The following is a 24,907-nucleotide window of genomic DNA, read 5'->3' on the forward strand; positions in this document are numbered from 1 at the left end:
AACACCTCTAATTAACTTAATTAATTAAGTTAAGTCACTTTAAGTCATTAAGTTAAAAAATAAACGCCACCTTAGTTTAATCTTGCCTATGAGGAATTGGTTTGGTAGTGAGTTAAATGATGTGGCATTTCCTAAGTTATTTGGTTGTTACAATTCATTATATCATAGGACCAAAAAAATAATAATAAATCAGGATTATTTTGAAGTTGAATAGAGTTAATTAAAGAATTGGGCTTGATAAGATTAGATCAGATGAAACTGTGAGGCGAAAATATATTGATTTCTATAAAATGAATCTCATTTGGGGCCTAATTTGATTCCTTGGTCGTTCTTTGTGGTCCCAATTGTAGACATTTCTGGTTCAAGAAAAACTTGGGCGCGGCCCGTTAAGTGACTAGCCCAAAGCTCATCAAACGAATTGCCTGTGCGTCGTCTCCGTCGATTCACCAAAATGAAAAAAAAAAATTCAATCAAATTCATAAACCCTAATTTACCTGACACCTGATACTCTCTAACTTTGCATACACTAAATTTTACACAGATTGGTGAATGACTTTGAGACAGATTGTCAAAAAGGTATTACAAATTTTATTTTTCAAACTCTTTTCATGTTTCCTTTTTATAAAGTTGATTTTTTTAGGTTTTTTTTTGTCTTTCTACAATAATATTTGTGTATAAAACTGAATTTTAATCTGTAGGGTGTTGATGATAGAGTTGTAGCTTCAAAATCATTAACGTATGCGCCCAGCTCAATTTCTACTTCATTTCATTGAATACCAGGTAAGCTTGATCTTTAATGAGAATGTGCATAGATTGATTAAACTATTTTAATGTGAGTTATGCGTTTTGACCTCATTTGAATCGACCCCCTTACCAAAATTTCAGTGGCACTTTTTTAAGGTATAGGATAATGCTTGTTTTGAATTTTGTAAGGCATTCGAAAAAAAAAAATTAAGATCAAGTACTGATATGCATTGACAATTATATAATGAAAACTTCATGATTTGATTCTTCCAAGGTTCTCACTTCTCAACTTTTTTGATGCAGTGTCTTGGTGCTCGTGTTTGCAAGTGTCCCTTTATTATTAAGTTTTCAATGGAAGTGTTTCTAATACGGTAAACAACATCTTTCTTGCTGGTTCCTGTTTTTTCATGTCTACTTTTTTATTACTCAAGAAAGGGTAAGCCTATCCACAGCTTCTTCATTTTTATTTTCTCATGGGTCCATGACCATGTCTTGATGTCGTGTTTTTGTACATAAACAACTTTTTGTTGATTTTTGTTTCTTTGATGAAGCTAAGAAAACTTGAGCCTTTCTATCATCGAAACAGAAATATAATACTAAATTTAGCCCCTTCTGGCAATGTCCCGTTGTAATGAGTTGAGTACTTCTTGTCAAGGAGGTTGTTGACTTGTAAGTCATAGCCTCCGACTCTTGTATGTGAAGAAAAAAAATCCCCTAGCTTTTGTAGTCATGCATTTTGATATGGTTGCGATTAATAACATCATGAGGTGTAAATCATAATTTGTTTTCATGATTCAGCAATTATGCTCTATTTGATGTAGATACAACCCTAATGAAAACTTTAGGGCCATCTATGATCATTGTAGGTTTGCTAAAGGCTTGATTTATTGGTTTTATTGTTTATGACTATTTTGTTTATCACCATCTTTTTCCTTGAAAAGTGATGCCCTAAAACGTTAGCAGTGGCATGATAGTATCAAGTGCTAAAAATGTAGTTTGATCCTTGTCTCTGCAAGCATGGGCGAAAAATGTCTGTAGGTAGTGGGAGTGGACTCTTGAAGATTTATTGTTCTTTTGCTTTTGATCTTCCTGTAATACGTCTTTCAATGCCATTTAACAATCATGTTTATATTTATACACGAGGGATTTTATTTTGGTAGACGAATCTTTGATGTAAATTTCCGGCAATGGGCCCTTTGGTGGCGAGAAATTTTTTGTCATGGTAAATGAGAAGAATGTTGAGTGAATTTATTGCCTTTGCATACCCGAAAATTGCATAGTAGTTTGCTACTTCAAGTCAGGATCAAATAATCACTTCCTGATCATATTAAGGTTTTTCATGCAAGCCCCAAACTTTTGGCCAGAAGAAATGAGGACTCATTTGGTCTCAAGAAACAGCAATAAAGGGAAGTTTAGGAAAGGGAAATTGGGAAACCTTCTGTTGAAGTTGCATATGTAACTCTTAAACCCAAAAAACACTGCTAAATCCTCGCAAGATAAAACAGTCAACATATTTGAAGGCATCATGATTGTCGAGCTTGCAAAGCAATCAGTAATATTCAATAACCACTCTGTAGGATATTATAGTAAATGTTGGGAAAATGGTTGACTCAGAGTTTGAAACTCTAAGCATCGATGTCGCAGAGCTGGATACAATGGTATTTCCTCTTCCTGGATGCTAATTATTGTATAAAGATTTTCCTACAACTTTAAACATCACATTGATTATCACACTGAAAAGTACCTAATTCCTCATTCCCACAAGAAAATAAAAGAAAGAGACCTACATAAGTGTTTTTTTCATCATATATTGCTGGGACCCTCTCAATGTATATGCTTTATGTCTTTTGTTATTTTTTTCCCCCCTAGTGTAGTCATTATCTATATTTTATTATATGTTCCAGGCAGATTTTCAATAATAAAATCAAGTTGAATGGAGAATTCTTATTGTGACTGGTTTTGCAGGAAGTTGGTTTCAGTATAAGGAGGATATGATTTCGGATGCTCTACGCCAAACATCAGTAGTGGCCAAGGAAGCTGGAGGCATAACTCAGCATGTGGGTGCTTTTGTCATTGGCATGTCAACCGGGGGGATCAAATTTAATTTTCATAACTGTGAATTTTATCATAGGACTAGTTTATTCTTTTTTGTACAACTGAGGAATTTCGTGATTGTTCTACGGAAAAATAATTGCCAAGGTACCTATTTATTCCCTTGGAGCTACTCTGAATTAGGACTGTCATCACTGATTTCTTTTGGCTTTAGAAACTAAAGAGGACGATGCTGTCGATAGGCGTCGTATGATTAAAATGACGGTACTTTTGTACTATATACCTTGAAATTCAGAATGTTTGAGTTTACTGCTTATATCCTTTTTCTTCTTTTTTTCCCTTCTTCATTTATTAATTTATATTCGGTTATATGAATAACTTTCTCTGGAGTAACTTTCACTTCTGAGGTTTTTCTGAAGCAACAACAAACTGAAGAAGCTTTTAGATTTTGATGGGTAGTTGTTATTGTTGTTTATACACAGACAATTGCTTCTGCTTTTGATGATTTTTTTTAATCATCAATTCATTGTATCTTAAAATTGTTCTATGGCATGCATGTGCTCAACAGACAATAATACATTGATTTTTCTGAAAAGACTTAAGGTTGTGCATTTGTTTCAAAAGTTCTGTAGTTTTTTTGGGGATGCTGTTGACTAGAAAAGAAAGATCACTGAATATTACCCAAAAGCATCAAAGTGTTGTAAGAAAGCGGTGCCACAAGAATCTTTATGACACTTACAAAAGATTTTTCATGAAAATTTTGACATTCATTGCCTTGAAGTTAGGATATATTCGACTTTGCATTTGATCGTTAGCCATTAGGTGGTCCTAACAAAAGGCCTAAAGCAAAAGAAAAGCCAAAAGCAGAAGGATGAAAGCACTTTTGTCTCCTTTTTATTGGATTTGCCAAACTACTCTTCGCCTCATTGCTGGTATGAGCAATGTTTTGTTACACATGACATTGACAAGGAGATGGCTTTGATGATGGTGAGGACATAAGGTGCTGTTCGGTGCAATATTATTGCAACACAACAACGTTTCTCAACGTACCTATGTCTTGATATGTTCCCTTGTAATAGTAGTGACACATGGCTAAATGGGTTGCTGTGAAACTAGAGAAAAAGTGGAGAAATTTGTGGAGCTTGATCGAGACTGAGATTGCAGCTGTCAAAGTGCTTTTGAGAAAGAGCAGTGCTAAATGAACAAAGGGACGACAAAGGGCTGGCATTTTACCACCTAAGGATTGTTTGGCTTCTGAAAGCGGAAAGTCCAGTGAACTTTTAAAAAAGGCTTTAACTTTGAGTAAAGGAGTCCAATTATCAAATTACATCACAGAAAGGAATATTTTTAGCTTTAATTTTATTTATATAAATCATGATGATTTTAAGTGTCATCAATCTGGCATTTCACAACCTTGTTCCTAGGCTGGTTCTGACAAAGTGTTCATTTACTTAGTGATATGAAAGTACTTTTAACGACTTATATATAATTTCATGAACAAATAAATTCTTTCTTCTAAAAGTTTTAAATGGCTTGCGAGACTTGAATAAATTACAAAAACAAACAAATCCTTACAAAATCGGATATAAAATCTCTAACAAGAAGAATAATACAAATTATAAAGACGGGCCACGCCTTGGACTGGGTTACCATCTACATGCAGAAACAGAACGGGGACCTGAACTAACAGCAGAACGCAGACTGGCAAGTCATATATGAAAAGATAATCTCAAAACCAACAGGCTGGCTAGCCTTATGCAAATCCCAATGAGTTGACAGTGGCATGCAGTAAAGGGTATTGTGATAAGGTGAGCTACAACTGAACATATGTTGCCATTTTGTCATAACTGGTGAACAAATTTGAAGCTTTATATATTAATGATACAGTGAGACTTGAGTACTGTCGTTCACTAATTTTTATTTTTTTTTATGGCATTGTTATAAGAGTTAATTCCACTCTAATAAAATCTTTATAAGCATAAAACTTACATATCATTCTATACCTGAGATTTCACAATCATGTAAACAATATTATGATTTTGATGCAATACTCTATGAATTTGGGTCAATCATGAGTCATCTCAGTCAAATCAATTGGAAAGAAAAAAGAATATATGACCATGTCCACTATCAGTCTCACAAAAGGAATATGCCCAAACACTATCTTTCAAGATTTAATCATAACATGGCTTAAGCAATAGTCTTGGATTGAACAAATTATAAAATTAAAGAATGACATTATCAGTTTCCAAAGCCACAGTCATATATGCGATCTAGAGACCTCTCATGGGGTTTAATTATACTGTTGTGTTTCCCAATCAAATTTGTCTGGTACTAGCAGACATCATCTTTCAATATTTTGAATTCATTTTTTTCAAGAGAAAGAAGATGATCATGCAAATGCAATGAACATCTGTCATCACAGAACCCAACCCCAACAATGCCCCTTTTGTCTAAAAATTGTTTTATTATTTGATGAAAGATTCAAATCTTCCAAAAGAGAAGCACAATCCCCTGATAATTCTAGAATAGCTATGCATTTGAAATACATTGGATAGAAAATCACAAAGAGATACCAAAGAAGATAAAATTTAAAAGGCTTTTGCTACCTTATATGCAACTTAAGGTACAGTCTCTCACAAGACTGGTGGGCTCAAGTGGAACCCACATTTAAATTTGTGAGAGACTGTATATGCATGTAAGGTAGCAGCTCCCAATTTAAAAAGACTCAAAAGAGGTGCCATTTGCCACTCGCAGCAGGAACTGCTTACACCTGTGAGGCAATTGCAGACATGGGTTTGTTTATTTTTTAGTGTGTTTTTCGCAATATGTTAAAATATCTATGGGGTAAAAACAAGTGATGATGGGCAACAGCTGTGAGCATGTCCAAAAGGTTGACTTTTGTTGACACTGTCAACCACTATTACATTGATTTTTGAATTGGTGTCTTTTAATCTTTGTGATTTTGCTAGGACCATTATAGCAGACAAAGACTAAACTAATTAAAGGTCACATCTCTCAACACAAATAAAATCATAGTGTGTTGTCACACGATAAATTTAGAGTTTAGTATAATAAGAGGGGATTATGATACTCTCTCGATATGATCTTCATACGAGTAAATTATGTTAATATGATTGGTGCTTAATAAATTAAAAAAAAAATAATTAAATTTTAATTATCTATTAATATTAAAATATAAATAATATAAGATCCGTAAAAATTCAAGAGTGCTCACATTAGAAGAGGATCATAATCGAATACGATCATAGTGATCCAATACGATCATAGTGTTGGACTGCTGGGCCACACTCTGAAGCATTTTTTTCTCTTTTGAAGCTACTACCGTAAATTAACTGCCTTGTTTGGAAGCCCCCCATCATGTGACATGCGTCAGTTGCTTTCTTGACTTGCATGTATTTATATCCATCCTCTACCTACCTCTTCTTTCACCACCTCAACTTCCAACAATTCATATTCAACCCCTTTGATCTCTTCTCTCTTTTTGTGTGTGCTGTGTTAAGCAGACATCATGAAGCGCAGCTTTCAATTCAGTGCTTTTCTCCTCCTCATCCTTCTCATTTTCTCATCCGAAATCTCTGCCCGTTTCATGGGAACCAAACAAGGTAACCATACAGTTACTACTTCCTCTTCATGTTTCAGCTATGAGCCTGATCATACGAACAGGGTTTGAACCTGTTAAACTAACCAGCAGTAGCGTCCACATATTATGTGATACTTCTCTCCTTTTTTTCACTTTTTACAGGACAAGAGGAGGTAAAGCTTAAGGAGCTCAGTAGTGAAGTTTCTCTTCAGGAGATGGAGAAAAGTGAATCAATGACTGTATGCTTCCATTACTTGATCTTTAAGCAATTATGAACTTTATATATTTAGTAGTACTTTTGAGAGTTGAGATTACTCATTCATTTGCCATTTTTGGGAACGCACGGCAGCTAATGGGAATGGAGGCATGTGATGAGAATGGAGATGAAGAATGCTTGAAGAGAAGAATCATAGCAGAGGCTCACTTGGACTACATCTACACCCAGCATCACAAGCCTTGAAGCTAATTAATTAATTTCAGGGCTTCTAGCTATCATTCAGCTTAGTCTTTTATTAAAATTTATAAAATATGTACTGCTCTGAATGAATGCCTCTCAACCTATTGAGTCTTAGGTTCCTTTTTCTCTTGTGATATACAATTATGTAACTTTTACACCTGGCTAATTAGCTACTGCCAGCTATGTCTATTGTAGTATGAGCATCTGCACTCTCTTTGATATGATGATGTCTATGCGTAGGCATTGGTCCTTTCATAGCAACAGTAAGATTAGAGGTCACCGTTGCAGTAGTATAAGTGTAAAAGCTAAAACTAGAAGTGCTTCCATATTAATTCATATTAATTTATAAGGTTCTCAACTATTAAGAAAGCTACCACTAAAAAAGATTTTACACTTATATAATATGTGAAAGTAAAAGTTCGAGTCTTTATAAAAATATTATAAAAAATTGAATCTCTATAAAAATATTTTAAGGATTAGATGCAGTCTTATCTTATAATAGGAGTGGACATTAAATTGGTAAGTGAATTTGTGATTAGGAATTAAAGCACTTACATTGATAATAGACAGTTGGGGGTTATGCTCAGTGAATTTAGTGACAGATTTCAACAGCAATTAGTTTGACCAATTGGAAGTTTTCAATTGCATGGCATGATATCATCAGCCCTACAGAACTTAAGCACTTAACATGCTCGTATGTCACCAATAATTCCTTTGACTCTCTCTGTAGATTGACAGTTCCTTCAGTACTGTATGTCTCAGATTTTGTACTCTTAAGAAAATAAAAATTAGATTAAAAAAAAAAATGGGAAAAAAGAAACCTCCACTCGCCAAAGAACAAAACAAGTGGGAAAACTAAAGAAAAACAGAATATTCCACATAGAAAAATCTCCCCATAATTTTTTTGATGCCTTTTGTCTTCATCAAAAAAATGTTGCCCTTCTTCTGAAGTTATTTGAAGCAAAAGCAGGAATTTCTGATTGGAGTTGTTAACTTCAATGGTCAATGACAAATGACACTCATGTGGGCATTTCCATTGAGGGGGTCCATTTTTTTTTCATTTAATCTTGTTGGTTGGTCTGAAAATGGAGAAGATAATTCCTTTATTTATTGAAAATAGAATGTGATAGAGATGCTACAGTGAAGATTATGTGATTTAAATCTCCCTTCATTGTAGACAAAAGACAAAAAGCAGCTGTTAGTTTACATTATATATAAAAAGAAAAAAAAATGACTTACCGTCAATTAAAAAGTAATTTTTTTTTTATGTTTCCTAATTATTTGACAAACAACAAGTGAATTATATATATATATAAATGACTTATAATAAAAAAAAGACATTATTTAGAAGACAGGACAAAATATCATAATATGGAATCATTTATCAAAAGCAAAACACTTATGCTCCACCTTTCATTCAATGAAGCTTCCACCGTGCAATCATATAATTGTTGAAGTAGATATGGACCCAAGAGTTCCTCATGGTAATGTGAGGTTCCCATTGACAAATAATTTAGAGGTCATAAAGTATAAGTTTCTACCCTTTAACGGAGAATTTCTGAATTCAGAAACTGAGGAAGAAGAAGAAGAAGAAGAAGAAGAAGAAGAAGAAGAATGTGAATACAATTACAGAAACAACTAAATTCAAATTGAACATAATAAAAAGATGGCTGAGAGCAACATCGTTCATGAAAGAAGATTATCTAATTATACCCGATATAAATTGTGAAAAAAGAATCAACAAATGATGTTACTGAGAAGGCTTAGTTAGCATATGAATCAAGAAAAAAAAATGGAGCCAAATGATAGATATCTTCTTATCTCATCTTTTGATTCAATGGTTCACATCTTTCGATGACACAGTGAGAATTAATAAAGTCCTCTCGTACTTCTCACTTTGAAGTAGATTTCCAAGCTAGACTTCAAATACACTGTTTGAAGACAGGTTTTGACCTGTTTAGAATCAGACCAATCACAATCACCATGAGAACTAAGAAGATTTACAGTATATATATTATGGGTGGAATTATTTGACCTCACCAATTTTTTCTCTACACCTTATTTTTAAGTAAAAATTTTCTTATGTAAATAATTTTTAAAGAAAAATACTTAATTAAACCTTTCATCTCTTTCTCTTTTTAATTTCACGAACTCTTATCGATTCATTCAAATATATTCTCTTAACTACAAATAATTGGTGTCACTGATCAAGAGAAACAAAACTCACCATTTAAAAATAAACATCAATAAATTTTTATCAGTTATAAAAGTTAATGAATATCAAAAAATTAATTTTTATCAAACTCAAAAGTTAATAAATATTAAAAAAAATCTCATGTACAAAAAATATAAAATATAGATCATGATAAAAAAACTTAAAAAAAGAGAGAGTAAAATTGAGTATTGGGTTTGCAAAATGTGAAAGTAAAGACAGAATATGTAATTGTAAGGTAGAGCGAGAAAGTAATTAACGAAGGGTAATTTTTTAATTTTTAATTTTTAATAATAAATTTATTTTTTAAAATGAATGTATAGAGAAATTTAGCGGATTCAATTCACCCACATGCTTTTATTTAAGCAAGACATATAACATCGCCTCTTCGTTCATGCCCCCCCACCCCATCCCTACCTTCCAACGCGGACACGTCTTCTCTCAAGCAAAAAAACAAAAGTTACCGGACCCAATGACACCTGCCTGCTCACTGGTTTTCATTTTTCAGCAATCAGTCATCATTACCAAGCAATGAAGATCGAACATTAAATTAAATTAAGAGTAGACTTTAATTTATACCCTCCCTGAAAATGACAGTCTCCAATTTTTACCTTTTGAAAATGTGAAAAATTTCAATTCACTCCTAGTACTGTTAAGAAAAAATTAAAAAAATAAAATTCAAACTCTCATTTACCATTATTTTCTAAGTGAAAATAGAGGATAACTTGAGATTTTCACACCTTTAAAAAAAAATACATTGAAATTTACCCTTAAATAAATGTGGTACTTGTACAACCCCGACCCAGCTCACAATATTTTACAAGTACTTCAACATTTCTTGGGCTGTATTTGGTACTTTATCTGTAGTTGGGCCAAAAGTTCAATTTGTATAAAAATAATCACTCCACGATGGAAAAGAAAAAGAAAAAAGAAAAATCCTAATACAAAATAACGTTTTATCTAACAGGTGATAAGTTACACTTCTAATGTATAAGAATGTGATTGGTAGTTATTGATTAAAAAATTGTACATATAACATAAAATATTTTTAAAATATAATGCAACTCAAATTGACATAAGAATCAAATTCAGAAAGTAAACACGACTAACAATTGAGAATGAAATGCTAAACCTTTTAAAATTTGAATCATAACTATAAGTGTAATAATTGCATAGTTATAAGCTTTCTTCGAAGTTGATATAAGAGGATGTGATGAATGCATCGAATCAATATAAAAACTTTCAAAATATCTATGTAATTTTATTTATCTGATATGCGGAATGTAAATTAATAATTAATAATGTCCTTAAATCAATTAAAAAAAAGCCCAAGGGCTAAAACAGTAGAACTGAAAAATAGAAAGATAAAATTGAAAGAACCAAATTAATTTCACAAATCTATCATTTTAAATTTTACTAGTAAAATGTTTATTTATGCGAACATTAAAAGTTTTGTCGATTGCAAATTTGGGCCCATAAACAACATTTCGGAGAATCATATGTGCAGAAGCAAAATACCCAAATTTATTTGACCCCAGTTTTGTGTTTTTGTGATTGTGGGCCAATCTATCAAATGGAAATGAAAACTTTCTTACGAAAAATCTTTTATTAATCATGAAAAATTTTCTGATCCTTTTACATCAAATCAAGAAAGTATACTCCCATTTGCCTGCCACGTGCAATTCAATTGCTGCCTTCTTGACTGCCAAACCCAATTATATAGATAAATAAATAAATTTTTCTTTTAACTGTTTTAGTAAGAGTTATCATGGATTTATGGGTCCGGTCCGATTACATTATCCCAAAATCGTGTCCACCATTAAATGATTAGAAGATTAATAAAATTTAATTATTTAGTAAAATACAATAAATCACAACATAACTTTTTTGTTTTTTTGTTGCATTTTTTGAGATAAAATCAATGGACTTAAGTTTTTTTTTTTTGAACCATTGCTCTCAAAATTAAGTATGACTATGGGGGCAATAGTTCGAGTTCTTACTGACTCAACTTTTCTCAATTAAACATAATTATATGGAGACTTCTTATGACGTCTTTTTCCTTTGTGAAATGCGAGTGGAGTAGAGACATCCCTCCTCTGTGAGGGGTATTTGAATGTACATGTACTTAATAGAATAAAAATATAATAATATAAGTCTTATGTATATATCTGATTATAAATATCTGTATAATGACCTACTATCATAATAATTGTATATATTTTTGTGTAATATAATAACCAACGGATGTTTAATCAGTTTCAAAAAAAAAAAAAAAGGACTTAAGTTAATTGTCCCAAAAGTTTGACCCAAAAGTGCTGATAAAGATAAGCGCTTTTGGCAACTTTTTATTCTTTATTTCACTACTACTCTACTCTTTTTCCACCTATAAATTTTGTTACCCGCGACATTAATACTTGTCTCAAAACAACAGCAGATAACTAAAAAGCATTCATTTTTTTTTTAAGCTTCTGCTTTAAGTAACAGCATTTCTTTTGGGTTTCTTTTATTTTATTTTATTCATTCTTTCTAATTTGCACAAAATTACCAACGTGCCAAACTTTATTAACCACCATCCACTCATGTCTCGCCACGTATTTTACTCATGCACCCAACGCCGTTGCCACGTCAACAAAGCACCAATAATATAACGTTGCCGGCTTTATAGATCAGATTTGGAGTTTGGACCCCTACAAAGTCTATGACCAAAAAAAAAACAAAAATATGAAAGAAAAATTTACATATAAAAAAAAAAAACAAATAATAAATAATAAAGACTAAAAAGAAAAGAAAAAAAAAAAACATCTGCTGCTCTTGAAATTTTCATTTGTAGAGAGAAACCCCAACCCATGTGAAAGTTGTTTTTTCGTTTTTAAATTGTACAAAAATGGCGTCGTTTCGTTCGAATCAGATAGGCGGATGTTCGAAGGCGCAAGCATCGTTGAGCAAGATTCTTCGCACGATCACTTCCGTGAAGTCGCCGCCGCTGCCGCGGTTCGATATCGATTTGAACTTGAGTTTAGTGGACGCGTTTTGGGAGTCTGACGTCGACGGCGAGTCTGAGAATGGCAACCTGGACGCTTGTAGCTTCGTCGGGAAGCAAATCGAGAGCGATTCGTCGGGAAATAGTAGAGAAAAAATGAAAGAAGGCTCAGGCTTGGGCTCGGGCTCGGGCTCTTGTTCAGATATCACCACAGTCCTAAACGAGGTCGCTGAAGAAGAGAGCAACAAGGAGGATACCGAAACGAAGCCGCTCAAGGAACAAAACGACAAAGGCGGCGGCGGCAACGGCGGTGATTGCTTCGGTTTGCTGATTGCAGCAGCCGAGTTGATTTCGAGCACCGAGGCCGAGTCGTCTCCGAGTGGAGACAAGGAAGCGACGACGACTCGCGAGAAAGCGACAGAAGAAAGAGAGACATCGAATGCGGGCGAGTCCCCGGGACGAATAATCAGAGAGATGAAAAGTCGCGACACGTCAGCGTCAGCGCTGCCAGTGGTGCGGTCGAAGAGAGGGAGGAGTCAGGTGTTGCCGTACAGGTACAGGGACTCGGTCCTTCTCCTCGAGCCGCCGTCCAAACGGCGTCGCGAACCGAAGACGAAATGAACCAGGTAAAAAAGAACTAAATTAAATCAAGTTAATCAGCTGTTGATTAAAGGATTAATTAATTACGTAATCAAGAATGCATTTTTTTCTTCTCTCCCGGGGGTGGTGGTATGTCAAGTGATTAATTAGATTAACGATGAGGTGGGTGGTTCTAACAAGAAATGAACACGTGTTAGAATAGAGAATAGGTGGAGTTGCAATGAATATGGGGGTATCTCTGAGCTACGATTATTGTTAATGCAGTGAAGCAAGAGTTTTTGGCCACAGTCTGACTCTGACAGTGGAGGCTGCTCTTTGCTTCTTCTTCTTATTATTATTATTATTATTGTTTTTTTTTTTTTTTTTTTTAAGGGCTTGTAATGGATGTTGTTGATTTGCGTAGCTCTATGTACGTGAGTAGATGTATAAACAAGAGAACTGTTTTATTATTTTTGTCAGGAGTTTTGTTGGGGTACGCACTGCACATTTATCGATGGAATGTAAACTGTTGTATGTCAAATATACGAATGTAGTGTTACTGAGAGAGAGAGAGAGAGAGATTATGATTTTACGTCTCAATTATCATGAATTTAAAAATCACATAACCTCAGTATGCCTAATTAGCCTGTAATTAATGAACAGTAGTACTGTTGCAATGGCGTTCCAGTTGTTCACAATATAACAATGACAGTTCTTGAATGAGTCGTCTTTTTCTGGGAAGAAAAATGGGAGTATTCTCACATTAAACTTATGTATTTTAAGAATAATTTTATTATTTTTATAGAGAATTACTCTGTGTAGATTATATTGCAAATCTTATTCTAGATGTTTAATCTTAGGTAAAATGTTCCTTTAGTCTATATATTTTAATGTAAAAATCCCTTTGGTTCTCGTATTTTAAAAAATATCTCAAGAGACCCATGTTATTAAATATATTACACTCATGCTCTTATTTTTATTTACTTTTATAGTAGTATCTTTACAATAATATTCTTGGAGATATTAATTAACTTATCTATAAAAAAAAAAAAGCAAATTAACCTTAAAAATAAATGTATTTTTTATTATTTTAGTTTTAGGATTAATTTGGTAAATTAAGTTTTTTAATAGATAATTATTAACAAGGTTATAATTGCAAGTGTATTAAACATTACTTTAACTTAGCTACTATTAATTTATTTTAAATAATTAGAAAAATTTTGTATGCGTATGAATTAATATCAGTTCATTCGGACCAATAATTATAGTTTAATTTATTAATAAATAATTATGGATGAATTTCTTAACTAATTATCTCCATAGATTAATTAATTATCTCCAAAATGATAATAAGGGTATTATTGTAATAGAGAAGGAAAAAATAAGAATAATAGAGTCGCATATTTAATAAAAAAAAAGTGCATCTCGAGATATTTAACCTGCAATACAAAGATTTTTCGAATATTTACTCTTTTAATTTTTTTTTTGTTTTTTTTGTTTTTGCCCTTACAAGTGGAAGTGGGGATCCTTTCACTGTCTTTGAACTCGTTTTCCATCCATGATATTATCAATATTTTTACAGAAGCATGTTGAAAACTCCACTAATTAGAATTAAAAATAGCCACGGAGTGCTCAGTGCTCGTGCGAAGACGGTCTCATTGAGGAATCTGATCTTCGAAGTGCCCAGAAAGTCGAATAATGGGCGGGTAAAAATGCAAATGATTCACCCACTTTTACGTGGCATTATTTTACATTAGAATATTTGAAATATCAGATAATATGCCTTTTAACATCTTTTTATGGATCACTTTTTGTTTCGAATGATTCAATCAAATCTTAAATTATATTTTAATTTAAATAAACAAGATTGGATAGACATATGGAAACAAAAACGCATTATAAACGAATTTGATTATTTAATTGATAGGGGCTAATTGCATTATTCTAAATTCTTAATACAACAAGACTAATGTTGGAAATTAGAATCACGATTTTTTTATTAATCGGATGAAAATATTATAAGATTCACACGATTTATTTTATTAATTTATATTTTTATTTGATCAATATGTACCACGTCAGTTGCATAAGTTGCTTAGATTTTTTCTCTTTTCTTTTCCAAATTTCTTTTTCCTTTCTTTCTATTTCCAGATAATATGGTTGAGTTTTGTTTGTTGGTAAAGTCAGGCGTTCTTTAGAAATTAGAAGCAGAAGTTTCTGGCCGCTTTCAAAATCTCAAGTCGCGAGAGGTCAATTTTATGTTATAATTTGACCAAACAACTTCAAATTCTTCTTTTTTTTTTTTATAAAAAAAAATCCAATTAATTTAAAAACGTAAAAATGAAAAATTGGTCAATTTTCCACGACCTTTACTAGTTGCTACAGTTTCTAGACTTCTAGAAACTGAAAATGACAACAAGAACTTGACCAGAAATGGCCCCTTTTTTCATTTGGGTCCCTGTAAAAATCCATTATTAACCAGTGTTCATAAACTGAAATGAAACAGTAATATATTTATTTGGTCAAATTTGACTGGGATTTGTATGTATAAAAAATTAGGATCTCCCTTTTACTCTTTTCTGTTGCCACATCAGGTTAGCTTTTATACGGTACTTATACATTGAATAACAGATTTCATAATTTATAAAACTACTTATTAAATTATTTTATCATTTAATAAATAAATATCATATAACCATATTAGTTGGAACTCAAAATGATGAAATCTATATAATTATTGAACTCGAATATTTAAAAAGAAAGATATAAATCATGAGGAAATTAAAATAGAAAGCGATAGATAGTAATACACTTTAAAATGTAACATTGGATTCCCTCCTTGGTATTGAGAAAAGTTAATAATGTGTAATACATACAATTTTAAAATAATGATTTTAAAAAAATAGTAAATATATTATAAATTTTTCATCGTACAAGTGATGGATCAAATTAATTTAGTATTTTAAGGCATAATAATTAGTGTTTACCAAATATTTTAATAAGTTGCAGTTATCCAAACTCAATGCCAAACATGTCCTTAGTATACTTGATGTATCTTGCCATGTAACAATGTTACAAACATTTTTGTTTCTAAACTCTTTTTGCATCTAAATATGATTATGATTAGTTGTTCAAATGATATTAAAACAAATTGCACACTGATGTTATAAAGTTAACGGATCGTAGATATAGATTTTGCAGTTACCTATATATGTACAAAATCTTTAGAGCATGTTATTATGTGTATAAACATCAGTTTGCCTTGCGGCATTATATGATCTCTTATTCAACTTTCATCTCTTGATCTTTTGCTTCCAGCCTCCTTCTTACTTGGTGAGCAGTGAAGTCTATTTACAAGAGGTCTTGGACACCGGTATCTTCTATCAAATCCTCTCACACAAACAAACCCTGCAAAGAGTTTAGGCATAATATATACTATTAAGTTCTAAGACACTATCTCATTATCGAGATCGATAATAAAAGAGCTTGTCATATTAAGCACATTGATTCATCATTTTTAACGTACGATAAAGGATTTAGGAAATTGTTGCTTCATACCTCTCCAAAAGTATTCCTGAATCTGCCGCATGTCTAAAGCTGTTATAAAGCAAAAGCATCTTTCCATGAGCCAAACTATTTAACTTTACATTATGCATAACAGCTCATCTTAATTATGTAGTGAACATGTCTTTGTACCATTAAACAATGTTGTTGCTGAACTTCCAAAGCAGACGATTTCTCTTCGTAGATTAGCAATCGTGTGCCTAGGAACATTAATGGGGTGATGGCTCGTTTCATGGTCTGCAAATACCTGTGTAACATTGACATTATGTAAAAATTGAATTGTTCATTTTAATAATGACATGACAATGCCATAATGTTGGAGAAATGTTGAATGATGAACTCACTTCATTAACTTGAAAGTATGTTCCATTCAATGGAAATCTGCCTCTATTTGCGGTGCGACAAGGTATCTGTCCATTGCATTTGTTGTTCCTATCGTCATGTCTCTGATTTAATTGTTTAAAGACTAGAATGTGTAAATGGCTTAACAGTTTTGACTCACCAAAATTGTTCCGCGAACTATACCAGCATTTCTTTCACAAACACTATTGCAAGAATAGCATATCTCCGAATTGCAAAGTTTGGAATCTTTGGAGTTACATCTGTACTGTGGTGAGCCAACTGAATTCGGAGATTCACCTAATGTCAATTTAGCAAAGCATATGGAATCATAAGCATCTTATTTCCAGATAATGGAAACTCGTGCAACAATTCCATTATGTAACTCATCAATGCTGTACCTGGTGACCATATCGCAAGAAGGTAGGGAGATGGATCATCAGGATCTCGCCTATCAAACTGTAATTAAATTCACAGATCATAATCAGAAATTTGATACATAATTAACAATAAAAAGTTACTTGAATTTTAAAATGAGTTACTTTACCCCTCGAAGTAGTTCGTGTGCATCTGGAAGTACATAGCTGTAGAAGAATATAATTTTGTTAGCATTTGATGTTTAAATTATCTTTTTGGGAGATCATATGAAGATAAAAATGGCTACTTACACATGGTGCTCTGTGCGTAAATGAGCACATCTCTTCAGTTTCCTTGTAGGCATGGATGCAGCTTCTGCAGTCAAAGCAACTAAAGCACTGGAGTCTTGAAGCATGACCTTGTTCATCTCCATGAAATTTGAGAAATTTTCCTTGAACTCCCTTTCTTGAAGTCTGAGAGTAGGAATCTCTTCAATGTCACCAATGCTGAAATCATCATCATCAATCTCAGATTCTGGAGATTCTGAACATTGAGGCCCTGGTGACTGTGGCTCCTCAATGATAGGCTCACAGTTGTTGATTTGATATCCAGATTCTGAAACCGGATCAGCCTCAATGCGAATCACTGGTATTGGATTGACAACCAAAGGAGGGTTTTGTCCAATTCCATTACCAAACTCTGACGTCGCTATCCCTTTTTCTGATGGCCCTGGTAAGGCAAACCTTGCACTGGATCCAACATTTGAACATCAGAATTTGTTTTATAAAATTGCTTTGCTTTCCTTTTCCTGGCATCTCTGTATTGCCGGACAAGTTAAGAAAATTTATCTATAAATTATGAAGCAAACCTGGCAACTGCACTGGCAAAGTGTTTGCACTCCCCCCTCAATGGACAAGCACCGCAATTTGGACTCCTCTTCTTGCAGAAGATCTGTATGAATATTCAGCATGCCATCACCATTTAGCTTTTCTTTATAGCAGATCAAAAGTGGGAAGGAGACAGTAATGCTTTCAAAGTGTTTTATAAAAAGACTGATAGCACACCTTGCCGAAGGTAATCATTTGGTAATGTAGTTCATATCTATATTGGAAAAAGTTGCAAAATTAGTTATGGAATTTCATATTTGAGAAATAAATAAATACATATTGAGTTAGAGGAGGAATTTTGTAATTACAATGTTTTTTGGTCAAGGTAGCATAGTCGTGGCCAAAGATACATTTGAATTTTATCCATCACTGGGTACCTACAGAGAATGTGATTAGAAATTCTCATTTCTATTTATAAATTAGGTTGTGCTTTTTTGTATATATACATACTCTTTTAAAAGATGTATGTGAAGATCTCCAGGCAGGGGTTGGAGGGGAACCCAGCCTAGACGCACAGCTATTCGCCCAACATTCACATCAACCTGGTTGGAAAATTTAAGACCAAATAAGTTAGTCCCATGTGTTGACCAGCAATAATTCCTGAAATTTATATCTGGCTTAAAAAGAAAAAAGAAGAAAGAAAAGGCTCAACTGTAGTTTTTAATCTCAAAATATTCTGAGGAGGCAAAACTTCATTATTAGGTAAGTAATCAGGATATTCTACTATATCTTACAGGAAAGGCAATGTGTTGAAGTGACAAAAGCCGTACACACTCCACGCTCTTTAGCCCCAATCCTTCTATGTCCAGCAGGTATTCCCTAGGATTGTTGATGATTTCAACACAAATACATTAAATATGAGTTACCTTCTGAAAGCGGGTTTCATTCAAGATTGCTACATTCAGTGAAGTGATATGTCAGCTTACTTCACTTTATCAGGTGGAACATTTCGCAGCCATTCGAGGTCAATGGAACCATGTAGTTCAACCAATCTGTTAAGGAATTCCTGCAAAAGTGAGTAACCAGTGTTAGCATCTACAAGAATAATATCAAATAGTAGGGGAAGAAAAGGAAAAGAAAACCTTTAACTTGAAACCTCCTATTTTTTTGCCATAGTGCATAGTTTCGTACCTTTATTCGTCCTGCAATTATGTTCTGCTGGCCACGTTCTTTGATGGCATCAGCAATCTCACTTTCGTCTGCACACCTAACTGCTTCCCAGTCCACAGAATCCATTTTGTCGTGACTTCTTTCCTCTCCAGTTGAATATATTCTCCTCAAAAGATCCCAATCCTGTTGCACTGTATTATCACTGTTCTTTTTTGGAGTAGTCTTTTTCGTCCTGTCATTTTTCATGTCAGACTTATATTCTTTCGACTTCCCTTTCCCTCTGGGACTTTTCTTGCTTGTGGTTGTGGCATCATGAGCTTGTGGCATACCAGTTCTGAAGCTTTCTCGATTTGAAGGCAAAACTGAGATTTCAAAGGGATCATTGAAATCTGACGAAGAGATGGATCTAAAATCACTTTTCAGGTCATTTCTTCCTGAGGTTGATGCTTGATTTCCATTGTCTATCCTTGTTGGTTTTGTACATCCATCCAGGCATTCATCACAGAATAATATCCCGTCTACTTTATCCTGCAGCAAGGCTGTGTTTTCTAGCTGCGGAATCTCTGTGGAAGCAGCAATAGAACTTTCCTTAATACAAGTTTTACTTGGAGATGCAACATCTGCTGTCGAGTTCCCAGTAGGCCAGAACTGAGTAACAGAACTTTGGGTGATATGGTTTTGACTTGGAGATGCAACATCTGCTTTTGAGTTCACAGTTGGGAACAACTGATTAACAGAATTTTTTTTCAAGTTCCCAGTATGGGAAAACTGGGTAATAAAACTTTCAGCATTAGAGGTTTTAGTTGAAGAAGCAACATCTGCTTTTGAGTTCCCTGTAGGAAACAACTGAGTTCTGTCAAGGGATTGAACAGAAGAAGTGTCAAATGCCTGAGATGGAACTGCATCTGTCATGACTTTAATATCACCATTTTCTTGTAAAGCTTTCCTTTGAATCCTGGAATCAAAAGCATCGTCTCTGTCCTTCAATTCACAACACCTATCTGGTTCAGGCTCAGTGACAAAATACATGTTCCCTTCTGAATCATATACTGCACCATTTGATGTTGAGTTACTTCCTATTGGTTCTAGACTAGCTGTGGTCCTGAGATTTTCATCACTTGGTGTGTGGTCATTTGTTGATTTCAAGGGAAACCTTGCAGCAAGTGACATGTATGCAGAGCTGCAGGGATACAGAAAGTATGTAAGTTTAGTCTAAGTCAGTTCTTTTAAATTTTGAGTAATCAAGCTCCAGCCCAAAAGAGAAAATTACCTTGAAAGATTATCTGATACATTTTGAGTTAGATAAACTCCAACAACTGAATCCACAACTGAACCTTTCCATGGCTTGAACCTTCTATCACCTATCATATACCATCCAAGAGGAGAAACAAATATATCATTTTCAGTACATTGAGACAGTAAAAAGATTGTAAAAACATTAAAAAAAAAAAAGTGAATAGTAAATTCTCTGAATAATGGAAAATATTTTAGTGAACAAATACCTAAAATTAGATGCATTCGAGCAGTAAATGACTGGATCCTTCCTTCAAAAACTTCTCTTTCTTTTTGCCACCATTTCTCCATATCCTCATTGCTTGTCTGATCTTTAGTGGTGCCATCATCTATATTCATTATGAGATTCCACATCCTCAATGTCCCAGGGTCTAGAACAACTTCTGGTTTCAGTTTCTTACGCTTTTCTTTTATTTGATGGGGAACCAGAGCGCCATGCTCACTGCTAGGGCCAACTTGATAGGGAACCACCGCATTGTGCACATTGCTTGGGCCATCTGCTTTATTACATTGCAGTGGCAATTGGCTGCCTCCATCTCTAATAGTTAAATCCTTGAATTTCCTTATGATGTCTGCAGTGGTTGACTGCAGTAGTTGCAGCTCCATATCCACTTGTAAACCTGTGTGAGGATGGGAATTGCTGTTAGAGGTTCATAATTTTGAATGATTAAGTTGCTTTGATGCCAAAGAAAACTACCTCTTGGATAGCGAGGTGGCATTTTCTGAGTAGGAAGTCCATTTCTCTCTACTTGCATGATCTTCTGTGAACCTACATCAGGATTGAATTTGATATTAGAGATCACACGATTTGATGAGCTATGTTTTTTTTTTTTTTGAAAATGGGAGTACATGATACCTCTTGATTTGGCAGTGAACCACAAACCCTTGGGATTCCAAGATTTTCTCTGGATAACTCGATTCTGTTCCTGTAACTGTGAAGAAGGACCATTTATCTGTTTGCGCAACTGGTCCAGACGATACATTACCTGTTCCTTCAAGAATTCCGCCTGTGAGTTGATCGCCTGTGCCTGTCTTGGAAAAAATTCCAATGAAGAATTACTCTGGTCCAGAAAAGGTTCCACTGCACCAATACTCAGTTCTGGCAACAGTCCGAGGACACCAATATTCTGCTGCGGCAAGCCACTAATAAAATGTCCAGGAAAGGGTAACGTTTTACCAGAACTCTGACCAGGAAAGGGTGCCAGTGAATCAATTTTTTGCTCTTGAAAGTGTGGCGATTCACCAATTCTGGGTTCCTGAAAGCCTTCCTGTAATCCCAAACCAGGTTCCTGCAAATTTTTCTGTGAATCTACATCGATATAACAGTAGGCATTAAACATATGCAGCTTAAATAGGGAATCATGATTAATACATTTGTTTAAGAAATATACCTATTGCCTGGTCCATGAGCCCAAAATTCTCAAGTTCCAGAGGGTGTTTTCGTTTTTTACGAGGAACACCTGTTAAGTAGCTAGCAAGTGGGAAATCCTCATATTTGAATGGACTTCCTTCACTTTTATTTCCTTGAAGTTCTAAATCAACAACAACAGAGGGTTCTATGGTTCTGCCAGCGACATTCTTTTCAAGGTTATCAGTCAACAACATATCTTTGCTAGCTTCTGGTTCATAAATAACCTCAGCTTCATTCTTTTCAATAGCAGCTGCTTGTTTGCGAGGAAGCTTTGGTGGCTGGCTGCATATTGGAGTTGCTTTTTCGCCGGGAAAAGCTTGCTTAGAAGGAAGTTTGGGCAGCTGGCTGCATAATGGAATTGCAGTTAGTACAGTTAAGTTGCATCTCCTTGTCGCTCTCCTCAATCTCCTCTTTCTTCTTGGATACTGTCCTTGGCCTACGGGTAGATTACGCATGAATAATATATTTAATCTCCGTCTCCTCCTGCTTCTTCTATTGCTTCTAGTTTTGTTGTTCTCACGTTGCTCCCTAGCATCCACACACTCATCCACTACTTGGACTCCATGTTCAGTAGCTTTTGTGAAGGCACATTCATCTAATGCTTGGACTCCACATTCAGGAATAGCTATAATTATGGCTTTGTCATCTCTTGACTGGTTTTCCAAATCAAAGTTCAAAGCTTGCCTACACGTCTTTATGGGAGGAGGAGGAAGTAAAATGATGGCATCCGAGTTACTTTGTCTATTTCCCCTCCCACACTTCCTTCTCTTGGAGACACTTTCATCCATCACTACATTCCCTGAAACCGAATTTTTTCTCACATACTTCCTCTTCCGGGTTGTTTCATGGGCACGATTTGGAGTCACAGGCTTCGGCGTCTTAGGCTGCTGCGGGGCCTTCTTTGGCGTTGGTTCCTTCTTTGGCATTCCTTCAACGAGCACTCTGGGTCTATGATTCTTCATTTTGGATTTCTGTTTTGGCCCTCTTTTCTTCAGTCCTTTCTTCAAATTTTCAACTTCCGTACTAAACACCCCAACCTTCTCTTCCCGTACCACCACCTCCTCTTCCTCTTGCACATTCTGTTGAACATCTGCAAGACATGTTTATAAACATAGGTCCATAAGTGATTTGAAAAAAAAAAAAAAACACACACACACACACACTCAGCATCAACAAAATTATCAAAATTCTCAAAGAATTAACTTCACTTACGCTGCGATACGCAAGAATCCGGGGAGTTTGTACCGTTCTGCTGCGGGTGTTTCAGATTGTCGCCATCATCATCGTTCCCGCTGCCGCGCTCTTCTGCGTTTCCACGTCAATCAATTAATTTTGGAACTCACAGACAGAAATTCAAATTTAATAAATGCCAAGGAAGAAAAGACATTGTTACTTACGTGGAGAAACACAGGATTCCGGGGAGCTGATAGGATTCTTATCAGAAATTGGAAGCAAAAAGCCGTTGGGTTCAGGCCCTTTTCCGGAAACCACTACTGGAGACAAAATAGCAGATTCCTGAGGAGCAGCCGGAGCAGCCGCATTGATGAGTTCAACCAATTGAGCATTCTTGTCTACAGAAACTGAAAATTCAAAAACTTCCGGCGCAGCCGCAGCCTCATGTTGCCACTCATCGATGCTTTTGTTTAAATCAATCAGATACAATTCAGCCTCAGGGTTTGATGAAACAGGTCCAGGATTCTTCTCCTTTGCAGGGGTCCCTGGGACCCAACAGCAACATTCACCACCTGCATTATTGTTATTATATTCCTGCAACTGCAACCCCTCTTTCTCTTTAGCTCTCCGCTTGTAAACTTGTTCACGAAACATCCCTCCCTCTGCGATCAAAGGACGACAGAGTAATGCCGAAACAAAACGAAACAGAAAATTATTCACTTAGTTGTTACCCTTTTAAGTAATCAACAACAACAACAAAAAAAGAAGCAAAATTTAATTGTAAAAATTGCAGAATACAGAGAGAGAAAGCCTTACAGTGGAGCTGAGCCGGAGAAAAAAATTATTCAGGAATCTTGGCGTGATCCCTGATACGTCGGATGTGACGTGATGTGTTGTGTTGGTGAGTGGGAGTAATATAACATCTTTGGTGAGTACGAGATAATTAAAAAGACGTTAGGGTTAGTTACTTAGTTTTACTGTGACTTAACTTTGACTTTTACGGTGTTTCACTTTTCTCCAATGTTAGTTACCTTCACTTTTATTGGTGAGGATATAAATAAAAAAAATTTTCCGGATTATATTTGAATAGCTTTAGTTGATTTCTGATTCTAAATCAAAAATTAATTTTGATTAAGGGATTGCGGTTGTTATCGGCCATTTTTCATTCAATTTTTTGAAGGATTAGATTAATCTGTTTGAATTTTTAAATTAAGAGTAATTAATTAAAAGGTCCAAATTCTGTTGCATTGGAATTTGGAAGTTCCAAAACTTACCTATTTCACCTGCATAAAAACACTCGCGGTGCCTTTGGTTTACCTGCTTAGAAACAATGCTGTTTGTTTTTCTGTCTGAAATTTAATTTTTTAAATTTCATAAAAATAAAATATGTTTTAATTTATTATGTTAAATAGGAAAAAAGACACTTACGCTCCTAAAGTTTAGAGAAATAGTCGTAAATACTCTAAGATGGCGTTTATTTTTTTGTTTGAAATTTGAATAAATTTGAATTAGTATAAATTCTGAATAGAACTGAATGTCTGAATCTGAACGACATGTTTATTTATTTTTATCTGAATAGCTAAAAACAAATATTAAATTTTTTACTTTTTTAACTTAAAAAATATGAAAACTCATTTTTTACATTTATGCACTTACAAATTATAATGTTAAACAAATAATAAACATCTTAAAGAATATAAATAGGGGAATAAATTATCATAACATAAATCATATTCAATTGAGTACAACTCTTTAATATTTTATATCATATATGTTAATCAATTTTATTATAGTTTGCGATGTTTTTATACGAAAAATATTCATTAAAAAACTATGAATGTAAATAATGCTAATTTGAACAAAAGAAAAAGATAAAATAATAATAGTTTACCACTATATGTTATCACAAGTTATATACAGATGGGTAATAATGATAATTATTAAATTTTATTTAGCTAATGATGAAAATTAATTAATTAGATAGAGATATTTTGAAAAATATATTTTAATAATAGCATTCAAACTTTTTAGATTAAGTAAAAAACTAAAAAAATTAGCTTAATAAATTAATGACTTAATTGCTGAAAATCTTCATTAAGTTGAAAAAACAAACAGACTTAATGATTTAACTGAATAAAATTTAAG

The 24,907-nt window shown here is 34.1% G+C and overlaps 3 protein-coding genes and 1 long non-coding RNA gene across 7 annotated transcripts; 3 read left to right on the forward strand and 1 right to left on the reverse strand.

Annotated features, from left to right (window-relative positions):
* Window positions 1–378: 378 nt before the first annotated feature.
* On the forward strand, window positions 379–3,112 carry LOC102618491 (uncharacterized). Its single transcript, XR_369962.4, has 4 exons — window positions 379–576; window positions 699–780; window positions 1,048–1,115; window positions 2,710–3,112. It is a non-coding gene; the product is annotated as an uncharacterized LOC102618491 (long non-coding RNA).
* A 3,058-nt stretch (window positions 3,113–6,170) lies between these two features.
* On the forward strand, window positions 6,171–7,078 carry LOC102618886 (putative phytosulfokines 6). The gene is made up of 3 exons (XM_006471347.4): window positions 6,171–6,422; window positions 6,563–6,639; window positions 6,750–7,078. Exons 1-3 carry the CDS (start codon window positions 6,329–6,331, stop codon window positions 6,858–6,860), a joined length of 282 nt encoding a protein of 93 aa, XP_006471410.1. The 5' UTR covers window positions 6,171–6,328; the 3' UTR covers window positions 6,861–7,078.
* A 4,624-nt stretch (window positions 7,079–11,702) lies between these two features.
* Window positions 11,703–13,171, forward strand: LOC127899433 (uncharacterized). The gene is made up of 2 exons (XM_052432934.1): window positions 11,703–12,675; window positions 12,914–13,171. Exon 1 carries the CDS (start codon window positions 11,954–11,956, stop codon window positions 12,668–12,670), a length of 717 nt encoding a protein of 238 aa, XP_052288894.1. The 5' UTR covers window positions 11,703–11,953; the 3' UTR covers window positions 12,671–12,675; window positions 12,914–13,171.
* A 2,598-nt stretch (window positions 13,172–15,769) lies between these two features.
* Window positions 15,770–23,700, reverse strand: LOC102619180 (DNA glycosylase/AP lyase ROS1-like). Of its 4 annotated transcripts, none has more exons than XM_006471349.4 (24): window positions 23,579–23,700; window positions 22,987–23,424; window positions 22,802–22,894; window positions 21,570–22,679; window positions 21,368–21,487; window positions 21,035–21,277; window positions 20,876–20,947; window positions 20,388–20,798; window positions 20,156–20,246; window positions 18,907–20,065; window positions 18,702–18,781; window positions 18,510–18,594; window positions 18,226–18,317; window positions 18,084–18,152; window positions 17,953–17,989; window positions 17,757–17,839; window positions 17,200–17,637; window positions 17,079–17,115; window positions 16,933–16,990; window positions 16,695–16,831; window positions 16,537–16,602; window positions 16,325–16,439; window positions 16,187–16,225; window positions 15,770–16,036 (listed from the first exon to the last, which is right to left on the reverse strand). In XM_006471349.4, the coding sequence occupies exons 2-24, from the start codon at window positions 23,414–23,416 to the stop codon at window positions 15,915–15,917; spliced, it is 5,187 nt and encodes a 1,728-aa protein (XP_006471412.1). In that variant the 5' UTR covers window positions 23,417–23,424; window positions 23,579–23,700; the 3' UTR covers window positions 15,770–15,914. The 4 variants fall into 4 exon arrangements, with proteins under 4 accessions (XP_006471412.1, XP_052288080.1, XP_006471411.1 ...); XM_052432120.1 differs by having other exon boundaries at window positions 21,356–21,487; XM_006471348.4 differs by having other exon boundaries at window positions 21,035–21,487.
* Between the last annotated feature and the right edge of the window lie 1,207 nt (window positions 23,701–24,907).

This window comes from Citrus sinensis, chromosome 8, assembly GCF_022201045.2.
Source record: "Citrus sinensis cultivar Valencia sweet orange chromosome 8, DVS_A1.0, whole genome shotgun sequence".
Classification (NCBI taxonomy): domain Eukaryota; kingdom Viridiplantae; phylum Streptophyta; class Magnoliopsida; order Sapindales; family Rutaceae; genus Citrus; species Citrus sinensis.